Genomic DNA, 25,333 nt, shown 5'->3' on the forward strand with positions numbered 1-25,333 from the left:
CGAAGGGCTAAAAGGCTATTAGAACATTCTGCCACTAGAGGTCAGAATGTTCTAACAAATAAAACAAAGGCTTCAGGGAGCGCGAGGGGATTGAAATCCCCTCAGGCTCCCTGCAGCCTTTGTTCACAGCCAGAGCTGTGAACAAAGAAACATTGGAAGGTTGGCGCTCCGGGCTTACACCAGCCATTATGAGCCCGGAGCACTCCATTGTTTTCAATGGAGCTCCCGACATTCCAATGTTCTAATGATGTTTACTCCACTGACCAAAGAAGGGAATTTGTCCAAGGGTAAGAAGCATTTCTATCTCTGTTTGTTCCTGATGGTGAACGGCTGCTCTCACTTTAGGGAAGAGCATTGGAAACGGAGGAGTGTCGGGGTTGGTATTTCAAACAGCTGCCTGGTCGCTGCTACATTTTCCAATTCTTAACATCTGTGTTCATGTATATTGTGTGTCTGCTGCTCCCTGAATGTCCTCAGTCCCTGGAACCCCTGTGGTTATCTTAAGTTCAGGCATGCCGTTCTCTCTTTTTATGGATCCTTTTTCAAAGCCTCCTTAACATAAATGCTGTTGCTCTTAACTTTAGGTTTTACAATTGCAATGTTCTGCCGTGAATAGGCATAACAAAACAAATCAATCGGATCGTAAGCACACCCACACCGGATCAAGAAACCAACGAGAAAATAGTAAACTTCTTGTTACGCTATCTCTCTCTCTCTACCTTAATTCCTTTCCTTTCCCCTTTCACTCCTTCCTTTTCTCCTACTGGGACAGTGGATAGAGGGGCACCCAAGCATACGTAAGCTGAATTTGTACTACAACTAACACAGCCAGTTTGGGCTGCCATCCTGTAACGACAAAGCGTTGTCGATCACATGTTATATGTTGTAAAAAATTCGATAAAAAATAATAATAATTAAGAAATGCTTCTTACCCATTGCGATAAAGGCTCGGTGGATCTCTGTGATCACCTTCCTGTAGATCTCCTTCTCCTGCTCTTGCAGATCAAGCCACTCCCTCTGCGAGAAGCAGATGGTGACGTCACGGAATTCAACTGATGCCTGAAAAACAGATGTTGACAAGATCAGATGTATAGACTAACGTTTGACTATCAAATACATTTAAGAAAGCATGAATCTACAAACACAGAATCTTCATTTACAATCATCTTGTAATGCCACTCGCATCTCTCCGTCTCTCTCTCCGTTACACACACACACACTTCCACCCCCTTTCAGTACCTTTGCTATCATTACCACTATTCTTGGACATCCACATTTCCCTCAAATCACCATCATAATGCCAGTTAAAAGGTCTGCAGTTTTCAATCAATCAATCGTTCTTTATAGAGCGCAGCAGATCACTCGCTGTTGTGTGGTGATCTGTTCTTTCGAACAGCCAGTCCTGGAGTCTGATCCTGGATTGCTGGAGCGGTGCTGAGGTGCAGTGCTAGGCTGTTCCAGGCTTTGGCCGCCCGGTGTGAGAAGGAATGGCCTCTGCTGTGCCTCGGTGTATCCGGGGGAGTGTCAGCAAGGAAGAGCAAGGCTGATCTTAGGTGCCTGGTCGGTTTGTGGAAGGTCATGCGTGTGTTGATATGTGCTGGTCATTCGCTGTGCAGGGCTTTGTGTGCGTGGATCAGCATCTTGAACTGGCATCTCTTCTAGAGGAGAAGCCAGCCTAGCGAGGTCGGGTACGAACTGGGTCCTTCTGTGGAGGTAGAGTTTTGAACTTCATGTGCACAAATATGAACCTTGCAAGCAAAATAAGTGCCCTGCTTTTAATTAGAACTTTGGGTTGGCGTCATATAATCAAACTGTTGTGGCCCTTTCAAGGGAAGGAGTAGTGGGAGGGTGGAGGCTGTGGTAGAGGTAGGTTATGTTTTTTCGGTTGTCAGAGAGAATATTTTCTCAAGGAACAAGACATTCAGATCATTTTGCCGTTGTACATGGGATGTCACTTGGGTGGTCACACAGTACGGAACCTCCTATGGAGTTTGCTCTGAACCAGGTCCGTGAAAGCTATTGTATATGATGTGAGAGCGCTGGCTGTGTTTTGCTAAATATATTTTGTGTAATGGGCTTAGGACTTTGTTTGAAATTCTTGCCATGTGGTTGTTTGCATTGTGGACCATATTCTATTCTTTTCTACAGCCAAGGTGCTGTGTGAACTCTTTTAGCCCTATTTTTGCAAAATCAAGTTCTTTGTGCAGGAGCACCGTTTTGTCTCTCCTATAAGGAGTAATAGTCAACTGCGATAATTTTTCCTGCACATTTGAAGCTCTGAAGAAGACTGGTAGATTAACAAAGTTTTATTTGTCATAGAACAGGAAAGAAGATTAAATTAGATCCAGCTTTAGCATGGATTGTATGTTCTGGCTGCTGAAGTGTAAATTTTCCTGTGCCATTTAGCATTAAGGAATAACGGAGATTAACAGAGTAATTAAATGCAGATACACCTTGAAGACTGTCAAACTAGTTTTAAAGGACAACTGTGCCACCCTCGAGTATTGTTTGTTGTCCCTAGAACCTCAGGAATCAAGCTCACTAAGCTGCAAAGTACTTCCTTCTTAGGCTGTATCTTTCAGAGGGTGCTGAGGTTCAATAGACAGGCGCCAAACAAAGAGAGAGGGGCCCCGTGCCACAGAAAGGGGTGGAGCACCAGTTAGACAAAAGTCAGTAATAATTCCCCTTCTGTATTAAAGCAAAATATGTTCTATACCTATATTCGCAGCTCTAACTCAATCATTCACCAGGATAAGACCACAAAGAAAATCCCTCAGAAAAACTGATATAAAAAATACAGTATTTTTTATTTAAAAATTATTCAACAGCTGATATTGCACAATAAAAAATTCCTATTACACAGAATTCAAAACATTAAAAATTGCAGAAAGCAATACGACAAATGTACACAAAAGCAGTGCAATAAAATGTGACATACACAGTATTATTAAACAATGGGAGATTCAGTAAGAGAAATTCATATTTTCTTATCAGGAGAGACATTTGATCTAGATCAATTGTTTTCCTAGCTGATTATGTCAGCACACAAGTATTTCGGAGAACAAGCGTCAGTTCAATCTATATCTGCACTCCTATGTTGTGCGTCGACGCGTTTCGGTGGAAATCAGAGAATAAACGACCACCTTCTTCAGGACATATGTTATATTCTCCCAAACACTAGGTTAAAATCTAAATCAGATAACAAAATATACATGTTAAAAGCATATAAGACAGTCTTATCGTTTAGATGCAGTGTTACTAGTTAAGTAAAACTATCAAGCTAACAATTGCCAGAGACACACTTAGAAATACCCCATGAGTCCCAGCTTAAGCAAAGGGATATATTTGCTAACAGGGTGTTGTTAACCTGGTGATTCAACAATCGAACATTCATTCATGTAAACAAAAACATTTGTTTCAACCACTCATTCTGCTATGCTCATACCAAATAAATGTCCCCGTGATATTAGTATACCTTATGTGTAGGACGTGTTGAAAAATGGCTGCAAAAGGGGATATTAGCCTCCTCCTATAGCCACCTCAGGATCACTCAAATGGGTCGCATACCGTTTAATTCGCCCATCCGTCTAAGAAACAAAGATGGGTCGAAGAAAGTGGTCCACATATTTGCTTAGTGGCTCCGTTAAAGAGTTAATGCTACTGACAATTGGTCTCATCAGAACAGTGGTATATTTCCCTGTTCAATACAATGCGGAATGGCCTTAACTCGAAGGAAGAATGGGAACGGTTACTAAGATGATATGTTTTTTATCATTGTAACATCATTTGTGAACTTTACCCGTCTATAGTGCAGAAATTAAGATAGGAGGTGTCGCAAAAGGTTTTTTCTAAAGTAAAATTAACTATATATACACACAGTTGTAAATGTCTGGCTTTTTTATAAAGATCTATCAGATAAGACATACAGCCTTTGTCAACAGAATAGCCCATTTTCTAGGATACTGCCCGAACTATATTTACGTGTGTAGTCTTTATATAATTCTGGAGACCTCAGATTTAGGGTAATACTAGTGGCCGCCATTGATAATCTGAGGTCTATGATAATTAAAAAATCTTTTAAGTCCTTTGGTTGTGATATCACTGGCTCGTTGAGTTATGGTTTTTATATATCTCTGGAGGCGTAGGCTTCATGGATACATATCACAACATGGCCGCCATGGTTTCCCTTTATTTTATAAGTTTACTGGGCTTATTTTCTACCACGATATTGCCGCGGGTCTTATAGTATCGGCTGGACGAACTACACTGTAAGATGGCCGCCATAGTTTGTCGTTGTTTCTAGAGCCGATTGCGCGTATCCTCTGTGTTCTGTAGGATTACGTCCTAGGCACATACACAGCTGGCGGCATTTTCGGATCGGGGGGTGTGTTTACACCCACTATATAAGGTCTATCAGTCGGTTGTGGGTCGTCGAGGAGCTTGGACCCGGAGATGAAATAGGATGCTGATGCGCTGTTATAAGGTGAGCCCTTCGAATAACGCTGGGTAGCTGCCGTTTTTTCTTAAACTTAGACACGCCTCTTAGGCTTCTCATTACACCCGTATATTAGTAAGGACAGACAATGACCAGTGGTGGGGGGTTCTTAGCCCGCAATATAGTCCCACTCCCATTGTTTTAACAAGTGACAGTGTGGGCCATGGTACCTATCTTCGTGTATAACTTTATGGGGTAGCTGTATCCCTTGATAGAAACAGTAGGGTTTATGCCGTTATACAGCTTGGTTAGTGAATGAGAGTAGTTTAGCATTTAAATAGGAGGAAACAGGGTTGGCTAAACAATGGTAGAGACTCTAATATATAGCAGATTGAAGGAAGTATAGGATTTGATACGTTCTTTTTCTCTTTATCAATAGGAACACGATTTGTGTGGCCTTTATGTGAGGGAAGAATAAGGGTCTCCCATACATCCCGTCTTCACACACCCTGTCTCCACTCTAAGAATAAGAGGTTATCTACCCTTTAAAGGTATACCCTTGGAGTTCATCAGCTCCAGTCCTTCTGACTCAATACAAAAGAGTTTATACTCTATACATAAACGTATCAGGATGAATTCTGTTCTCTTTTAGATCAATTCTACCGCCAATATTTGTATATATTGACCTGAAGTACATACAATTACAGGTACGTTGAGGCATTCGTATAAGGTTATATGCGACACTCTTGAACCTTGAGATTAGATCCAAGATCTTTTTTTATATACATCTTTGTTTCTTAGACGGATGGGCGAATTAAACGGTATGCGACCCATTTGAGTGATCCTGAGGTGGCTATAGGAGGAGGCTAATATCCCCTTTGCAGCCATTTTTCAACACGTCCTACACATAAGGTATACTAATATCATGGGGACATTTATTTGGTATGAGCATAGCAGAATGAGTGGTTGAAACAAATGTTTTTGTTTACATGAATGAATGTTCGATTGTTGAATCACCAGGTTAACAACACCCTGTTAGCAAATATATCCCTTTGCTTAAGCTGGGACTCATGGGGGTATTTCTAAGTGTGTCTCTGGCAATTGTTAGCTTGATAGTTTTACTTAACTAGTAACACTGCATCTAAACGATAAGACTGTCTTATATGCTTTTAACATGTATATTTTGTTATCTGATTTAGATTTTAACCTAGTGTTTGGGAGAATATAACATATGTCCTGAAGAAGGTGGTCGTTTATTCTCTGATTTCCACCGAAACGCGTCGACGCACAACATAGGAGTGCAGATATAGATTGAACTGACGCTTGTTCTCCGAAATACTTGTGTGCTGACATAATCAGCTAGGAAAACAATTGATCTAGATCATATGTCTCTCCTCTTGATAAGAAAATATGAATTTCTCTTACTGAATCTCCCATTGTTTAATAATACTGTGTATGTCACATTTTATTGCACTGCTTTTGTGTACATTTGTCGTATTGCTTTCTGCAATTTTTAATGTTTTGAATTCTGTGTAATAGGAATTTTTTATTGTGCAATATCAGCTGTTGAATAATTTTTAAATAAAAAATACTGTATTTTTTATATCAGTTTTTCTGAGGGATTTTCTTTGTGGTCTTATCCTGGTGAATGATTGAGTTAGAGCTGCGAATATAGGTATAGAACATATTTTGCTTTAATACAGAAGGGGAATTATTACTGACTTTTGTCTAACTGGTGCTCCACCCCTTTCTGTGGCACGGGGCCCCTCTCTCTTTGTTTGGCGCATTGAAGTACAGCCCTCTGGCTGGAGAGTCTCTCCTTTGAGATATTTTTCCATGAGCTTACTGGCCATGGATCACTTTAAGACCTTTGGCTTTAGTGATGATCAATTTAATAAAATCATGAATACAAAAAATGGCAACAAGATCACTGTTGTATCTGGGAGAGGTGAAAATTGGGGAAGGCTGGTGAGCCTCAAAAAGAAGTTGATACGCACAGAAGCACATGCGGACTTCTTAATAGAATATGTTAAGGCAGGTACAATCCCTATTGGCCTACAGGTTCGCAATGAACCAGGTCTCTTTATAGAGAATAAAAAGTTCCTAGAAGTATGGACCCAGATTGCAAATAGGTGCAGTAGGGATTGGATGCTTCTCATTATTGAGACAGCGCATGAACTGATCATTATTGAGAAGGAAGCCATAGAGAAGCTAGAAAGAGAGCTGAAAGAAAGTACAGGGATTGAGGATGCAAAGAAAAGGTTAGATGAGATCAATAAAGACATTGAAGGATACAGTGAATATCTGTTTAATAAGAAGCAGAATAAATTGAAAAAAGATATTGAGAGATTTAGCGCTGAACTGGCCTATCCATACCTTAATGATAAATATTATCAACAAAAACAAGAACCGGGTTGGGAACGACCATACAATAGACCTATTTATAGGAGAGGAGGTAGGAAACAGGTCACCTTCTCAGATACGTCTGGCTCAAGCAGCGAAGAAGAGAGCGCACGAAAAGATGATGAGAATAGTAGAGGTAACTATGGTGATTCAGGTCCCCCGGCTTTTTTAGAGCAAAGACCAAGGAGGGGCCAAAAATTCAACTCGAATCAAGGAAGAGGACAACAATTTCGCGGCCCTCCTCCTCCACAACAGGAATACCTATGGACAAGGAACCAACGATATTGGCGCCAATCGGAACACCAGTAATCAATCTGTCGGATAGAACCCTCACCGAGACAGAAATTAGGGTCTTGAGTAAAGGGTTAAGTTTTATTCCATCGTCCTACATAAACAAATATCAATTGGAAAAGGACTTACGCGCCTTCTTTAGAAAAATCAGACTTCGGAGATTTTTCGAAGATCGTCCTGTAAGGGTCAATAATAATGTATCTGGGTTTAAACCTAAATCTAACTTCACTCCTACCTTGGCTATGGTTAATAAAAACCATGAGATTTTTGAAAAATCGGTAGAAAGTGGAATACAATGTATTCTATCTGAAAACCCCAAACCATTTGACAATAACCTCAGTAGAGCTGAAAGAGAAGCCCTGAAACTCCTCAAAGATGATGTAACACTAACCATAAAGCCGGCAGACAAAGGCGGCGGGATAGTTGTTTTCAACACCTTAGACTATGAACAGAAAATGCTGGAGATGCTAGCAAATAGGGAACACTACGAGCCTGTTTCAAGAAATCAATTAGCCACCTTGACAAAGGACTGTGGTTTGCTTCTTAATGAGGCCAAAGATAAAGAATGGATTTGTGAGGAAGAATATAACTTTTTACATAATGAGGAATCTAAGATACCCGCATTGTATGGTCTCCCCAAAATTCACAAGGACTATTATAACCCTCCGATGAGACCAATTGTCAGTAGCATTAACTCTTTAACGGAGCCACTAAGCAAATATGTGGACCACTTTCTTCGACCCATCGTTATGGGTCTGAAGTCCTATGTTCGGGACTCGGCCCACATGATATCTCTACTTGAGGGCCAGCGGTTCTGTGGGGAGACTCAATGTCTGGTGACTCTTGACATTGAGTCTCTTTATACGAACATCCCTCAGAGTGCTACAGTAGAGGTTGTGCGTAGAGCTATTGATAATATTGACCTAGAAGGAGCTGATATGAATTTCATTGTTGATTGTGCTAGGATGGTCCTTATGAATAATATTTTTTTGTTTAAGGATCAGCTTTATAAGCAAAAGAAAGGCACCAGCATGGGGGCTACCTGTGCGCCTAGTTTGGCCTGCCTCTATGTTGGTGAATTTGAGAGTAAACACATCTTTAACGAACTAGCCCCCTTCTTTGAGAATGTGGTTGGCTGGTATCGTTATATTGATGATATTTTTTTTATTTGGGAAGGTGGAGTCCAAGTTTTAGAAGAATTTCTAATCTGGCTCAACCTGGGAGACCCGAACCTCAAATTCACTTCTCAGTGGAGCAGCAGCAGGATAGATTTTCTGGACATCACTATCAAAGATGTAGAGGGCTGTTTGGAAGTGGAACTGTTTACCAAGCCTACAGCTAAAAACACCCTGCTACATTATTCCAGTTTCCACCCAAAATCGCAAAGAGACAACATCCCTTTTAGTCAGTTCCTCCGTCTCCGGAGAAACTGTTCAGAGATCAGCGATTTTTACAAACACGCTGATATTATGAAAAAGAAATTTAAGGAGAGAGGATATCCTAAAAAGTTGATTGCTCACTCATTTAAGCGGGCTAGATTCTACAATAGAGAGGCCATGCTGACTAAAACAAAGAAGGATAAAAAAGATTTTGAGAAGATCGTCTTCGTCAGCCAGTTTTCGCACATCAGCAATCGTATAAAAAATGTTATTAATAGCAATTGGCACATTATCAATAATGATGAGGACAAGAAGTTAGAAAGACCTATCTTTGCATTTAAAAGAAATAAGAATTTAAGGAATGAGCTGGTCCATACGTACAGAGAAAATCAAGGCAGAGGACAGAGTACGTTAGAGGGAACCCGGGCTCTTGGTAATGTGAGATGTGGCAACTGTAATGTTTGCCCCCTATGTCTGGAATCCGAGACTCTCGAATACAATGGACGCAAGGTCTCGTCTAGATCCCTGAACAATTGCAGGAGTAAAAACATTGTGTACTTCCTCCGTTGTCCCTGTGGGAAAGGATATGTTGGGGAAACGGGTAGGAAGTTACGCACTAGACTACAAGAACATCGCTCAGCGATACGCACTAAAAAAGTGAATGCCCCTCTGGTCACCCACTACATTGAAGTTGGCCACAATGATGCTGACATACAGTGGTTCATACTAGAGAAAATCTGGATGGGTGGCCGTGGCGGTAACATGGAACAGAAAAGGAAGGCAAGAGAACAGTGGTATATTTCCCTGTTCAATACAATGCGGAATGGCCTTAACTCGAAGGAAGAATGGGAACGGTTACTAAGATGATATGTTTTTCATCATTGTAACATCATTTGTGAACTTTACCCGTCTATAGTGCAGAAATTAAGATAGGAGGTGTCGCAAAAGGTTTTTTCTAAAGTAAAATTAACTATATATACACACGGTTGTAAATGTCTGGCTTTTTTATAAAGATCTATCAGATAAGACATACAGCCTTTGTCAACAGAATAGCCCATTTTCTAGGATACTGCCCGAACTATATTTACGTGTGTAGTCTTTATATAATTCTGGAGACCTCAGATTTAGGGTAATACTAGTGGCCGCCATTGATAATCTGAGGTCTATGATAATTAAAAAAAAAATTAAGTCCTTTGGTTGTGATATCACTGGCTCGTTGAGTTATGGTTTTTATATATCTCTGGAGGCGTAGGCTTCATGGATACATATCCAACATGGCCGCCATGGTTTCCCTTTATTTTATAAGTTTACTGGGCTTATTTTCTACCACGATATTGCCGCGGGTCTTATAGTATCGGCTGGACGAACTACACTGTAAGATGGCCGCCATAGTTTGTCGTTGTTTCTAGAGCCGATTGCGCGTATCCTCTGTGTTCTGTAGGATTACTTCCTAAGCACATACACAGCTGGCGGCATTTTCGGATCGGGGGGTGTGTTTACACCCACTATATAAGGTCTATCAGTCGGTTGTGGGTCGTCGAGGAGCTTGGACCCGGAGATGAAATAGGACGCTGATGCGCTGTTATAAGGTGAGCCCTTCGAATAACGCTGGGTAGCTGCCGTTTTTTCTTAAACTTAGACGCGCCTCTTAGGCTTCTCATTACACCCGTATATTAGTAAGGACAGACAATGACCAGTGGTGGGGGGTTCTTAGCCCGCAATATAGTCCCACTCCCATTGTTTAAACAAGTGACAGTGTGGGCCATGGTACCTATCTTCGTGTAACACTTTATGGGGTAGCTGTATCCCTTGATAGAAACAGTAGGGTTTATGCCGTTATACAGCTTGGTTAGTGAATGAGAGTAGTTTAGCATTTAAATAGGAGGAAACAGGGTTGGCTAAACAATGGTAGAGACTCTAATATATAGCAGATTGAAGGAAGTATAGGATTTGATACGTTCTTTTTCTCTTTATCAATAGGAACACGATTTGTGTGGCCTTTATGTGAGGGAAGAATAAGGGTCTCCCATACATCCCGTCTTCACACACCCTGTCTCCACTCTAAGAATAAGAGGTTATCTACCCTTTAAAGGTATACCCTTGGAGTTCATCAGCTCCAGTCCTTCTGACTCAATACAAAAGAGTTTATACTCTATACATAAACGTATCATGATGAATTCTGTTCTCTTTTAGATCAATTCTACCGCCAATATTTGTATATATTGACCTGAAGTACATACAATTACAGGTACGTTGAGGCATTCGTATAAGGTTATATGCGACACTCTTGAACCTTGAGATTAGATCCAAGATCTTTTTTTATATACATCTTTGTTTCTTAGACGGATGGGCGAATTAAACGGTATGCGACCCATTTGAGTGATCCTGAGGTGGCTATAGGAGGAGGCTAATATCCCCTTTGCAGCCATTTTTCAACACGTCCTACACATAAGGTATACTAATATCATGGGGACATTTATTTGGTATGAGCATAGCAGAATGAGTGGTTGAAACAAATGTTTTTGTTTACATGAATGAATGTTCGATTGTTGAATCACCAGGTTAACAACACCCTGTTAGCAAATATATCCCTTTGCTTAAGCTGGGACTCATGGGGGTATTTCTAAGTGTGTCTCTGGCAATTGTTAGCTTGATAGTTTTACTTAACTAGTAACACTGCATCTAAATGATAAGACTGTCTTATATGCTTTTAACATGTATATTTTGTTATCTGATTTAGATTTTAACCTAGTGTTTGGGAGAATATAACATATGTCCTGAAGAAGGTGGTCGTTTATTCTCTGATTTCCACCGAAACGCGTCGACGCACAACATAGGAGTGCAGATATAGATTGAACTGACGCTTGTTCTCCGAAATACTTGTGTGCTGACATAATCAGCTAGGAAAACAATTGATCTAGATCATATGTCTCTCCTCTTGATAAGAAAATATGAATTTCTCTTACTGAATCTCCCATTGTTTAATAATACTGTGTATGTCACATTTTATTGCACTGCTTTTGTGTACATTTGTCGTATTGCTTTCTGCAATTTTTAATGTTTTGAATTCTGTGTAATAGGAATTTTTTATTGTGCAATATCAGCTGTTGAATAATTTTTAAATAAAAAATACTGTATTTTTTATATCAGTTTTTCTGAGGGATTTTCTTTGTGGTCTTATCCTGGTGAATGATTGAGTTAGAGCTGCGAATATAGATATAGAACATATTTTGCTTTAATACAGAAGGGGAATTATTACTGACTTTTGTTCAATAGACAGGACCTGCTCTAGAAGGGTGAAATGAAGTACAAGTCTGCGCCAGTTGCAGGTAGCTCAGGGACAAAAGGCAATAACTGCATTGTACAGTTAGTGTTATTTCTTTTAAAAGAGAAAATTCTTTCATTTCTGCTAAGTTAAATTGCACAGTAATAATCTCTTCAATAAAAGAGTAGTAACATTATGCGGCTGAAAGGCCTGCAGACGGGTTCCAGACCGCGCAAATCCGATTCGGAGTCTATGTTTCCGACAGAGTCGTCGCCTGCTCAGAACGACCAAGTACGATGCGAAGATCTCGTCCACGGCAACCAAATTGTTTCCAAACCAGATGTCAGTCAGACTCGTTCAGAGGTGAATCGTGCCACGCAATGGAGCTGGATTCCGAACGAGCGAGTACGATGCGCGATTCAGACAGCTGTATCAACTTTGTCTCTGCGAGACGAAACGGCTGTCGGAATCGGACTTCCGGGGGATGTAGCAGGTCCCCCTTCATCCGGAGGCCTCCGAATCGGTCGCTAGGGGGAGCGAATGGGTCCCCCTGATCCAAGCATGCACTGAATGGCGGGCAACATGGGGTGTCTGCCACAGGGTGTAATCTTTTCCCACCTCTTTTTAGGTCGAGCCTAGGGCAGCACGCAGCTCTGCTTTAGGAGTGACCTTTAAAAATCGGTCAGCTCTTTTCAAGCACTCGTCCTTGTGCTGGCATCCATCTTGCAGGTGCGCAGGGGCCATCTGTTTTCAATTAGCATGGCCATGCGCGCTTGTTGACATTCCTCTACTCTCGCTCTCACCATCGCCCTCTCTTGTTTAAAAGGTGACCATGCGTGCAGCTGGCAGCACTTTCTGTGGACACAGGACTTGCGGCGTAATTTATTTATGGAAACTTGCTTTCATTGGGCATTTGTGTGTGGATGATTTTAAGTCTGCGGAAAGACAAGCTGATCTGCAGTTACCGCCTTTTGCCTTCTGTGCAGCTGTTTGTGTGCTTCGGTGGATCTAATCCTACAAACAAATTTGTATTGTAGTGCCCCCATCTGTGCGTGTGTGTGTGTGTATGCGTTACAGTTCTCAACATGCAAATGGACAAACTTTGCAGCTGCATTGCCCTGCTCTGGTTGTGTGTGTTCCTGTTTGTGCTTCGTGGTTTGTTGCTTTTATCAAGCTTGCTAGCCGATGCTTGTGTCAGCAGTGCATGCCTCTAGTTGTGTTGTCATCACTGTTTATGCCTGAAAGGGGACACATGTTGTGCATGAAGAACACACGTCTGGTTGAGTAGGTTTCTTTGTGCACGTGTATTTTTCCCCTCTCCCACATTAGTACGCCAAGCAGGTCTTTGCTGAATGTTCATTCTCCCACACATTAGAAGCGCTATTGTTTTAATTAGCGCCGAGCATCAACATCGGCAGCTGGAGCTACCAAGTCCGGGCAGACTCCTGAAGATGGACATAAAAAGCGGGTACATTGAGGGCAATGAAAGCAGACGCAACCACAGAAATGCTACCTTTTTGTTTTCTCGTGTTTTTCCATCAGACAATCCTTGCACGAAGGCAAAGCTTTTAAAGCCCACACTTTGACATGTTGAAAGCGATAAGCTGCATTATGGGAGGCACGATGCATGCCACGACAAAAGACTCCTCAAACTGTTTTTCAATTCACATGGAGAGCATGCAGTTTTTCGCTACCTGCTGAGTCGACAAGATTTACTGTTAGGTTCATACACTATAATGGCGTGCCGTCATGCTCCATGTTTGCAATGCGCAGAATTTGCCCCTCTGGTGGTTCAGTCGGGGTGCAGGGTGGGTCTATTGCAGCTGTATTACACATGAGTAGTAGCCGCTATCCTTGTTCGAGTTAAATAAAAAATTCCCCTCCCCATAGCTGCCATGTTGAAATTGGGGAATAAAATGGATGGAGCAGAAAAAGCTAATGTTGTGGTATGCCCATCTCATATGATTGGTGGTTGGGTTGGTTTTGTTTACCGTAGCTTGCATGTTAAAATTCGGCATCATATCGGCGTGAGCGTTCTAATGCGGCTCGTATTTTAATACAATGTGTCCACAGATGACATGTTGGTTGTGTATACATATTGACTTTCAGCCATGCTGAACAGAAGCCCTGTTGCTTGCTATTCAGCATGGCTAAAAGACATTGACATTGACAAGGCCAATAGCTCTCTGATTACCAAGACCTAGTGGCTTTGCCAATGCTTGTGCTGTCTATCACTAGGTATCTGGAACAGTATTTTGGAGCAATGGTCCTCACTTTTGTGAATTACTACTAAATATCAGAATGATTTTTTTTCCGTTTTATCCCACACATACCACTCACAGTGTTTAATAGAGAACTGTAAACGGAGTGTGTGTTGTACATGTCAGTTCCCGGACTTTTGACAGATAGCAGGCTTGACCCCTGCAGATAATTTTTGGGGTACTCCCCTTGTTAGGCACTGAGCTCAGGTACCGCAGGGTTGCCACTTTATATCCAATTCAGAGTGGCTGTCTTTAAATTCAGACCTGCCTGTAAGGTTTGCATACTCACCCCCTCTAAAACCCAAGTCATCAACACACTTAGGGCTGTTTGCAGAGGAGTGTCACCCTTTTCAACTACCTTTATGTGGTTCATCTATGGGGTTTATTTTGAAGTCACTGTTAGGGCACTTTAACAACAGCCTGCCTGTACCTACCTCCCTGTCACCAGTAACAATTGGGCACTGTTAGTAAACCAAGCAATTTTTTGAATGCCTAAAAAAGCAACTCACATGAAATGTGACCGGCCGCTGAATGTACTTTCTGATGTTTGTAACCTCGCAGCTTATGTGCTGCATGGCTAAACACTTATAAGATCCCAAAGGCGAGAGCTATTGGCTATGCCAATGCTTGTTTACTATGGGAGCCTGTGTATGTGTCAGTACACAGGCTCCCATAGAGTTCAATAGGAGTCCGAGCGAACCGAGTCAGTCAGTATACGGCTGCATTGTACTCATTCGGTTGGACTCGCACAGCGCGATTCGCTAAGAAAGCCCTCAAGATCAGAGTCGTACGGAGGGCTTTCCTAGTGAGATCGTAATTGGCCCTAATGTATTTAGCCATGTGAAGAAGCCTATGTGCAATGTTTGGCTTCCAAATGCAGGGCAGATTGTTTAGTTTCACTATTTGGCACAGACGTACTGAGCTCTGCAACACACACCAGTGTGAAAATGTCCTCCGTTGTGACTTTGGCATGTGGTGAGTTGCCAGGCTGTGGCATGCAACAGAAAGGTGTCACAACTTCAGCAAGAAGTCTCTGAGTCGCTTTGGATTGGCAGGTGAAGGTAGACACTGTGTGGGCTGTCGCAATAAAGGGAGTGTGCGCAGACACAGGGCTGGTGAAATCACCACAGGTGGGTCATCAGCGTCTGCCATTGCAGGGACAGTCAAGTCCTATACTTTGTGAAGCAGAATATAAAGGCGGTATTCACAGCAGCACAGGGAGCAGATGGCTGGCGGTTCTCAGCTTGAATAAAGCATGTTATCATCAGCGCACCTTGCTGTCTGCCTCATTTTCGTTTGAGTTGCAGAAAAAGCAGCTCTTTTCCTGAAGACAGAGAAAGAAAGCCAATCTTTGTGGCTCCTGTTCGGTCCTTTACTCTGTACTGGCACAGTGAGCTCCTCAAAGTAAAAAAGGTGAACTTTACTCATAGTGCCAGCTGCAACTAGTATTTGAATCAAGTAAAACAGCCTCTGAAATTAAATAAGTGGAGATCCAATCAAATCCAAGTGCATCCAAGTCTAGATGTTTTCAGCTTCATTGAAACCAGCTTCCCAATCCTCACAGTCACTCTGATTTCCTTGGCAATGACAGGCATTCCAAATTGTCCACTTGACGTGGTATATGAGACCAAGAAAGCATTCAGTCAATCAAGGGCTATGGCTGGGTTTGGCTGTCTCTGCACAGCTCGACACAAGAAGTGGGTGAATTGGCATGTAGCCCAACTCCAGTGCTAAGGTGTTTTGAAGCGGAAATGTCCTTTTAGGAGTCCCTTCTTCCAGGGCAAAGGCTATCCTACTGGAACTGATGGACACAAAGAAACATCTCTACTTCATTGAAGGTGATGTGATGTGAAGCAGGACACAAACTACCTGGACTGGGAGTGTTTTTGTGAAGGAAGGTGCCCCATTCTGGCCCAAAAAACAACCCTGCCTATGTTGGTGCTAGGCAGCAATTTGTGTTCCAACACAAGGGGATAGGACAGGAATCCACTGTATTTCATAAATATGGTGAATTGGTGTAGGGCCGCTGTTAGAAATGGGATTTCTGGTTGGCTAGGGCTTGCGCCAAAGCCAGGCAGAAACCACCACTCTAGTCAGGGCTGGGGAGTTACACGCCAAAGATAACCCCTGCTCACCCCCTTGGTAGCTTGGCACGAGCAGTCAGGCTTATCTCTGAGGCAATGTGTAAAGCGTTTGCGCGCGCACCCAGCAACAACACCCAAGGCCCACCACAAAGGAAACTCCACACAAGGTATTATATAAAAATAGCCTTTGTATTATACCAAAACACATTAGATAAGAACACACACTCTACAATGTGCCAACAGGCACGGGCAGAATTTACAAGGGATTATATGTACAGGGGACAGGGCCACATGGACCACTGTCAGGAATTAGCACTTTTAGAACGTAGCACTTAGAACATAGGATAGAAAATTACTGTAGCGCAAAATAACACATGTAGCACACAACCAGTAACCACTGGTATCAGGTAAGTACCACCTACGCAACCCTAACCACCTTAGGAAAATATTGCACAGGGAATCAGGACCTCACTAGCACCACCTGTACTAGGGAGAAAACATCCACCTAAGTATCACAATACCTGTAGGGGTCTAAGCACATAAACACATGATGCATAAAATACATTCAGCGGTGTAGAACAAGGCACATGACGCATAAACACACATTCAGAGGTGCAGGAAAGGAAAACACATGATGCATAAAAACACATTCAGCGGTGTAAGAACCAGGGACAAAAGCGCAAAACTCACATTCGCCACCACCTGTGGCAGTCCCTAGGCCAACTGGCCTTGTCGGGGCTAGGACGCCCTGTGTCCAGCAAAGTCAGGGCGCGCCGGCGCAGGCTGCGCAAACCAGGGCGCACAAGGCACAACCTACACTTTGCAGCTGCCCACTAAGTGCTGGGCAGCTGGAGAAATGAGCGTGGGCACCACCGTACCCTTCAACACAAATCTGCAGCACTCACGTGGAGCCTCTCCTGGGCTATAGCTGCACAAAATGCCCCCTAGAGCCTTCGGGGCTCTGCACAACTCTGTGGGGCAAGGTGGGAGTGGCCCGCTGCCATCTGGGGCCACTCAATCACTGAAGAAATGCCCCTTCTACCTGGGAGCCTCACGGGGCTCGGGGAACCACAATGTCCCCAACGTTGGAGCGCAGGAGCGCTCAAATACAAAGATGCCCCCAACGTTGGAGTCCCTACGGACTCTGAATCAAGCAATGCGCCCCTGTATGTTAGAGCGCGCAGCTCGCTCTGGACACGCACACCATGCCCCCGCTCGTCAGAGCCTTCGTTGGCTCGTAACTCGAACACTCCGCCCCCTCACTCACCGGGACTCTGGAGGACTCCTTCAGACCTCCTCCGGTCGTCTCGGTGCTCCACAGGGCTTGGATGCGGAGCCTACGGGCTCAACAGAGCGCCTCACCGGGTGAACGCGCAGGTCCCGGGCGACGGCAGCGCTTCGGTGGAGTCCCGCTCTGGGACTCGGGAATCCTTCGCCAGCACCACTCCCCGGATCCGCTGGCTTCCTCCGGGCGACGCGGGACTCTCCTTCGCCGGCGGAGGCGGGGTAGGCTCCCGTCCGCTTCCTGTTTCAGACCACGCCCACGTCCTAGTCAGCGCTGCCTGACTTCCTGGGCTTCCCCGGCCGCGGTGGTGATTCTCGGGCCGAAAAAGGGGTGGGCTCCCTCGCGATATGAAATACACGGCGGGGTGGGCACCCGCCGTGAAATTAAGACCAATAAGCGGGGTGGGCACCCGCCAACGACCACGGCAATGTCCCTGGCAGGGTGGGCACCTGCCAGGGGACTTTAAGATCAGCGAAGATGGGGCAAACGCCGGGTGGGCACCGGCTTTCAGAAATAAAGCGCTAAGGGCAGAAGTGAAAGCGCTCTCAGCGCTGAAGACAAGTCCAGCGCTTCCAGGCGCATAGAGAGGGAAAATAAAGCGCTCCCAGCGCCTAAAGGAGGATCCCAACCAAGTCCAGCAAAGTTCCCCCCTGCATGCAGCAGGGCAGGGGTGGGGGGCAAGGCTGGACCCAGAGCCAGCTCACTGGGCCTCCAGGCAGGGAGGTAGTCCAAGTGGCGGTCCTCTGGTCCAGCAGCAGCAGCCCCCCTCAGGTAAGATCCTGGCAGAGAACAGTTTCTGTGGGGACACAGCCCCATTTTTATACAGTAAAACCCTTTGTCTCAGGGTGCAGGGAAGGGGCGAACCAGTTACAACTGGTTCCTGAGCACTTTGTTTTGCTCAGCCCCTCTCCCTATTCAGAGTGCAGGCCAGGGTCATCAGTCGCACCACAGGGGGCGGAGCCAGCATTGTGTGGGGAAAACCCAGCCCTATTCAGGACCCAGGTGTACTCCTCCCACCCATCTAGGTGCTGATCTCCCTATTCACCACTGGGTGACTCCTCCTGACTCTAGGAATTCCCTAGCCCGTCACATGACCTCACTCAGCCAATCACGCGACAGGCAGTCACTGCACATTTTACACTAATATGCCAACTCCTAGAAGTGGCACTTCCGCACATGACATAATCACGCATCATACATCATTGCGAAGCATTCAATCACACGAGTCCGCACATACCAAACTCGAGCCTGTACACCCCACGCATCAGGAACTACCAGGGACACATACATTCCCCATGCATTCCTATGGGAGGGCAGGCCTATCTCACCAAATGCACTCAGAGTGCACACGCACTTTACTCTGGGACACAGGGAAAGTGCGCAGAAACCAAAAATCACTATCACCAAGTCACCAATAAAAGCAAAAACTTTCAGGGGTGAACCTGCCAGAAGGGCCAAGTCCAACACAACCCCCTTCCAGCCAAAAACGCAGGGCAGACCAATCACCGCCGTGATGGGCTTCCCTGCTTTGGGCGATAGAATACGGACGCGGGCCCGCAACTGCAGGGACACCCTCCTGTTCTACGCCACGGTGAACCCATGGGATTCCTTCTAAAACCACTGTCCGGACCAACTGGGCTACCCCACTGGTACTCCCACGCTGTCCGCGGCCAAGACCAGGCCCTAGGCCACCCAGGTGCCACCGGTCTTTGCCTAACCACAGAGTGGGGGGTAGTAACCCCTGGCACATAGCGGCCATTCTCCACTCTTCCTGTCTGCAAGACAGGACTAGACTGCCACTGGTTCTCCAGCCTAGGGTCTACAACCTCAGGCGGACCAGGAGTCTCAGGGAAGGCTCTCCTCCCCCTACCTCTTCTCCTAAGGTTCCTCCTCCTCTGGCGAGGGGTACACCTAGAACGCCATTCCAACCCAGGGTTTAACCCCTCAGGTTGCACCGGGGTCAGAGGTGGGCTCTCCCACCCTCTGCACCCCCTTCCAGAGCCCTGCTCCCTACCAACGGGGGCGGTACCTCTGGAAGAAGAACTGGTCGGGACGCTGGTTACAGACGTCCCACCCCTCAGGTCAGGCCGATCCCGAACCTGGCCTTCCAACCTCCGGCCTAGAACCTTTGGTGGAATAATCGCCTGGCACTCCAGGACTTCTGGGGATTTACACTCCATCCCACTGAGGCTGACAAACGACACATATGTCGAGTGACTGTCTGTCTGGCGCGGATCTCATGTCCCCTGTCCACCTGACAGTGCGCAGAGATCCCCCAGAACAGAAGTGGTGTCACCCTGGTCACTACACGGGATCCTAGCCCAACTGGGTAGTCCCTGACCCACTGGCTCTTCCACTGGGGAACTCATCCCCCACTCACTCCTCATGCTGGACTCCTGTATCCTCCCTACCGGAGCTGTACTGCCAGACTCTAGAACCAAAGGAGCCCTGTTTACAGGCGCTCCAGGTCCTCTACTCACTAGGAGGTCTTCCTCAAATGGACTAACAGGACAGCCTAGGTCCCCAACTTGGTGTTCCCTCATGAAACCATCCAAGTCCTGAGGCAGGGTTTCGTACGTCTGGGGACCCTCGGTCACCCACTTACTCCCGCTCCACTGAGCCAGGCCGTAAGCCCCTACACCCTCCTCACTATCCTGGGACCTAGCTGTGCTACTCTGAGCTTCTTCCACCACGCTGGGCTGGAAGATACCTGAACCACTACTTTTGGAGTCACTCCCTAATGACTCTAGAGAACCTCTAGCACTTTCCCAGCGCTCTGCTTCATCCGCAAGCTCAAATGGCTCAGACAATCCACACCCCAACAGGTGTTGGCGCAACCCCGGCACACAACAACTGAGCAGGTGTTCTTTGAGAACCAGATCAAACAGTTTATCAAAATCAGATTCTGCGGGAATTCTTATCCAATCAGCCAGTGCATCCTCACATTTATCCACAAACTCCTCCCAAAACTGGTGAGACAGTTTCCTACTGCCCCTGAATTTCAACCTTAACTCCTCCTCCTGGGAAACAGGTACCAGACTGGGGGAACTGTGACTGGGATTTCCTACACTGGAATCTATATGGCTGCTACCACTGGACTCAACCCTCCCTGGGGAGTCCAGAAAACCATAACTGCGCTCAGGGGATAACCTACCCTCCAGAGCTAGTTTCTCTCTGGCAAAGGCCCTCTCAGCCTCTAGCTGTTGCTTCTTGACCTCCAGCTGCGCCATAGCCTGGGCATGCTGTAACCTGAGCTTTTCTAATGTCAGCTGGTGCTCCCTTTCTTTCCTCCTATCTTCCCACTCCTCTGGGGACAGGGAAAGGGATGAGGCGCTGCCTCCTACGCTGGACCCAGCAAGGGACTCCCTACCTATGGGGTCTTCACTCTCTACTGGCGTCCAGGTACTGTCATCTTCTTCCTCCTCTTCTGAATCTTCAGGGCTCCCCACAGACCCACCACCCTCCAGGTGTGAGGCCCGGGCCCTTTCCATACTGTGCTCAAGATCCCATGGACCCTTTTGCCATAGGACCAGGTGGTCCTGAAGTTTGTACAGAGTGTCTGACTCTCCCACCCTTATACCTCTCTCTCTACAGGACCTTTCCAACTCCTGCCTCTGGCGCCAAGCTAGATCACAGGAATCAAAAGGCTCCATTCTGGCGGACGTTCTGGTGAAAAGATACACAGGGAACCTAGGGGTCGGAGCTTAACAGGAGTACACAATTCACCAAAAGGATTCAGCAAGCTCTCTATCCCAGAGAACTCACACTCCCTTGCCTAGTGCCACACACCACTCATCCACACACAACCCTCCCCTCGGACTGGTAAGGCAGTTTCTACCACCCCTGATTCCTCAACCTGACCACAAGTGACACAGGTACCTGACTCTGGGCGCAGGGCGGGGGACAAATGTACTGGACACAATTACGCTGCCACCACTGGATCCCACCCTACTGGTGAATCCAGAAACACATTTCCACAGAAATGACACTCAAGAACAATTTTAGCACAATAATCCCTATACCATGTGACTATCTAAATGCAGAGTTTTGTGGTGCAGCCAGTCGCTGCTGCGGTACAGCGCAAACGCAAGTCCAAATCCCACCGCTGATCACCAATGTTAGAAATGGGATTTCTGGTTGGCTAGGGCTTGCGCCAAAGCCAGGCAGAAACCACCACTCTAGTCAGGGCTGGGGAGTTACACGCCAAAGATAACCCCTGCTCACCCCCTTGGTAGCTTGGCACGAGCAGTCTGGCTTATCTCTGAGGCAATGTGTAAAGCGTTTGCGCGCGCACTCAGCAACAACACCCAAGGCCCACCACAAAGGAAACTCCACACAAGGTATTATATAAAAATAGCCTTTGTATTATACCAAAACACATTAGATAAGAACACACACTCTACAATGTGCCAACAGGCACGGGCAGAATTTACAAGGGATTATATGTACAGGGGACAGGGCCACATGGACCACTGTCAGGAATTAGCACTTTTAGAACGTAGCACTTAGAACATAGGATAGAAAATTACTGTAGCGCAAAATAACACATGTAGCACACAACCAGTAACCACTGGTATCAGGTAAGTACCACCTACGCAACCCTAACCACCTTAGGAAAATATTGCGAAGGGAATCAGGACCTCACTAGCACCACCTGTACTAGGGAGAAAACATCCACCTAAGTATCACAATACCTGTAGGGGTCTAAGCACATAAACACATGATGCATAAAATACATTCAGCGGTGTAGAACAAGGCACATGACGCATAAACACACATTCAGAGGTGCAGGAAAGGAAAACACATGATGCATAAAAACACATTCAGCGGTGTAAGAACCAGGGACAAAAGCGCAAAACTCACATTCGCCACCACCTGTGGCAGTCCCTAGGCCAACTGGCCTTGTCGGGGCTAGGACGCCCTGTGTCCAGCAAAGTCAGGGCGCGCCGGCGCAGGCTGCGCAAACCAGGGCGCACAAGGCACAACCTACACGTTGCAGCTGCCCACTAAGTGCTGGGCAGCTGGAGAAATGAGCGTGGGCACCACCGTACCCTTCAACACAAATCTGCAACACTCACGTGGAGCCTCTCCTGGGCTCTAGCTGCACAAAATGCCCCCTAGAGCCTTCGGGGCTCTGCACAACTCTGTGGGGCAAGGTGGAAGTGGCCCGCTGCCATCTGGGGCCACTCAATCACTGAAGAAATGCCCCTTCTACCTGGGAGCCTCACGGGGCTCGGGGAACCACAATGTCCCCAACGTTGGAGCGCAGGAGCGCTCAAATACAAAGATGCCCCCAACGTTGGAGTCCCTACGGACTCTGAATCAAGCAATGCGCCCCTGTATGTTAGAGCGCGCAGCGCGCTCTGGACACGCACACCATGCCCCCGCTCGTCGGAGCCTTCATCGGCTCGTAACTCGAACACTCCGCCCCCTCACTCACCGGGACTCTGGAGGACTCCTTCAGACCTCCTCCGGTCGTCTCGGTGCTCCACGGGGCTTGGATGCGGAGCCTACGGGCTCAACAGAGCGCCTCATCGGGTGAACGCGCAGGTCCCAGGCGACGGCAGCGCTTCGGTGGAGTCCCGCTCTGGGACTCGGGAATCCTTCGCCAGCACCACTCCCCGGATCCGCTGGCTTCCTCCGGGCGACGCGGGACTCTCCTTAGCCGGCGTAGGCGGGGTAGGCTCCCGCCCTCGTCTTCTTGATCTCCGTCACAGGAGCGCGGGGTAGGCTCCCGTCCGCTTCCTGTTTCAGACCACGCCCACTTCCCAGTCAGCGCTGCCTGACTTCCTGGGCTTCACCGGCCGCGGCGGTGATTCTCGGGCCGAAAAAGGGGTGGGCTCCCTCGCGATATGAAATACACGGCGGGGTGGGCACCCGCCGTGAAATTAAGACCAATAAGCGGGGTGGGCACCCGCCAACGACCACGGCAATGTCCCTAAAGAGCAAGCAACAAAGAAGGTACAAAAGGAAAAGATAAGAGAATAACTTGGGACAAGAGCACACTAATTGACTCTATATCTAGTTTATTAATCTAGACAGATTTAATCAAAATATTTGGACTTTCCTGCAACAGAAATGACCACGGACCTTAATGGAAGCAACAAAGCAAAAATACAACAACACAAATATACATAAATTGAACATGTGCAAAACGTCACCAACAAAAACACAAAAAAGTTAACCCCTAAACCAACATATAATTTTTGTTAGTGTCCTCCTAATAATTTCAGCTCACTGGGCCTCCAGGCAGGGAGGTAGTCCAAGTGGCGGTCCTCTGGTCCAGCGGCAGCAGCAGCAGCCCCCCTCAGGTAAGATCCTGGCAGAGAACAGTTTCTGTGGGGACACAGCCCCATTTTTATACAGTAAAACCCTTTGTCTCAGGGTGCAGGGAAGGGGCGAACCAGTTACAACTGGTTCCTAAGCACTTTGTTTTGCTCAGCCCCTCTCCCTATTCAGAGTGCAGGCCAGGGTCATCAGTCGCACCACAGGGGGCGGAGCCAGCATTGTGTGGGGAAAACCCAGCCCTATTCAGGACCCAGGTGTACTCCTCCCACCCATCTAGGTGCTGATCTCCCTATTCACCACTGGGTGACTCCTCCTGACTCTGGGGATTCCCTAGCCCGTCACATGACCTCACTCAGCCAATCACGCGACAGGCAGTCACTGCACATTTTACACTAATATGCCAACTCCTAGAAGTGGCACTTCCGCACATGACATAATCACGCATCATACATCATTGCGAAGCATTCAATCACACGAGTCCGCACATACCAAACTCGAGCCTGCACACCCCACGCATCAGGAACTACCAGGGACACATACATTCCCCATGCATTCCTATGGGAGGGCAGGCCTATCTCACCAAATGCACTCAGAGCGCACACGCACTTTACTCTGGGACACAGGGAAAGTGCGCAGAAACCAAAAATCACTATCACCAAGTCACCAATAAAAGCAAAAAGTTTCAGGGGTGAACCTGCCAGAAGGGCCAAGTCCAACAGCCGCGCTGCATGAAGACTTGCGGCGCTGCCCTACGCCAATTCCTCATAAATGAGGCCCTTTGGTTTTAGCTACACTTCTGACCACGTCCCCACTTCCCCACGCTCACTAGCCTTTGGTTGGCTAAACACTGTTTAATATTATTTTCCCACTGTAAAAATGATTGGCTGTGGTAATTGGGGAGTTTATGGTTGTCGATACTGAGGAGTACAAGGTTCTAGAAATTTTTGTCAGGAGGGGGTCCTTACGCATAAATATTTTTGACAAGGGGTCCCAGCATCAAAAGGTTTGAAGACCTCTGCATTACAGCAATGGAAAACGACCCTTAGGATTGGCAGCTCATCCACAAAGCAGGGCCGCCGGCCTTCTAGCTCATCACTGGATGATGGCCAGCAACCATGGCTGGTGCGAGGCACCTTGCACAGCAAGAGCACCTATAAATACGTCGTCAATTGGGCTGCAGACGTCCCCATTTCAGAAACACATTGTGCTAATGGAGAGAGACAGGAGCTCAAAGCTGCTTTGGTTCCACTCCTACCTGAAGAATCATCAATACTGTTATTCATTGGTACCCATATGGATTCCGCCTTTCAAGGCTGGTCCTCCAACATCTCCCTGCTTGTGATCACCATCAACGCCTCATGCAGTTCCTACATGTCTCATTGCTATACCTCCAGCTGACTGCGGGGGAAATGGGTCTGTGACCTTTCAAGCCATTTTAAAAATGAAACGATGACAAAGTTATGTTCTCAACCGTAACAATATTTTTGTTTTGCACAAGTGCAAAATCAAACATATTATCTCTGGCTAGTCTGCCCCTATGTGTCTGATGTCAAGATGGGCCAATGACAAGAAGGCCTCCTAATAGGAGCCTTCCACTATCACTGACCATAAGCAAATTCTCCGGTCCGCCACCTTGCTTCTT

General features: G+C 46.3%; 1 protein-coding gene across 5 annotated transcripts in view; it reads right to left on the bottom strand.

Moving 5' to 3' along the window:
- The window catches only part of LOC146822320 (zinc finger protein 135-like), a 127,896-nt gene that overhangs the window by 64,352 nt on the left and 38,211 nt on the right, over positions 1-25,333 (bottom strand). For 4 of the 5 annotated variants that reach the window (XM_085613405.1, XM_085613406.1, XM_085613402.1 and 1 more), the window contains one exon: positions 933-1,059. In XM_085613405.1, the coding sequence (XP_085469531.1) occupies positions 933-1,059 (127 nt within the window). Of the gene's footprint in view, positions 1-932; positions 1,060-17,385; positions 17,495-25,333 lie in introns of those variants that run through there. The other variant, XM_085613407.1, reaches the window with a different exon arrangement.

The sequence above is a fragment of the Triturus cristatus genome, chromosome 6 (assembly GCF_964204655.1).
Source record: "Triturus cristatus chromosome 6, aTriCri1.1, whole genome shotgun sequence".
NCBI lineage: Eukaryota > Metazoa > Chordata > Amphibia > Caudata > Salamandridae > Triturus > Triturus cristatus.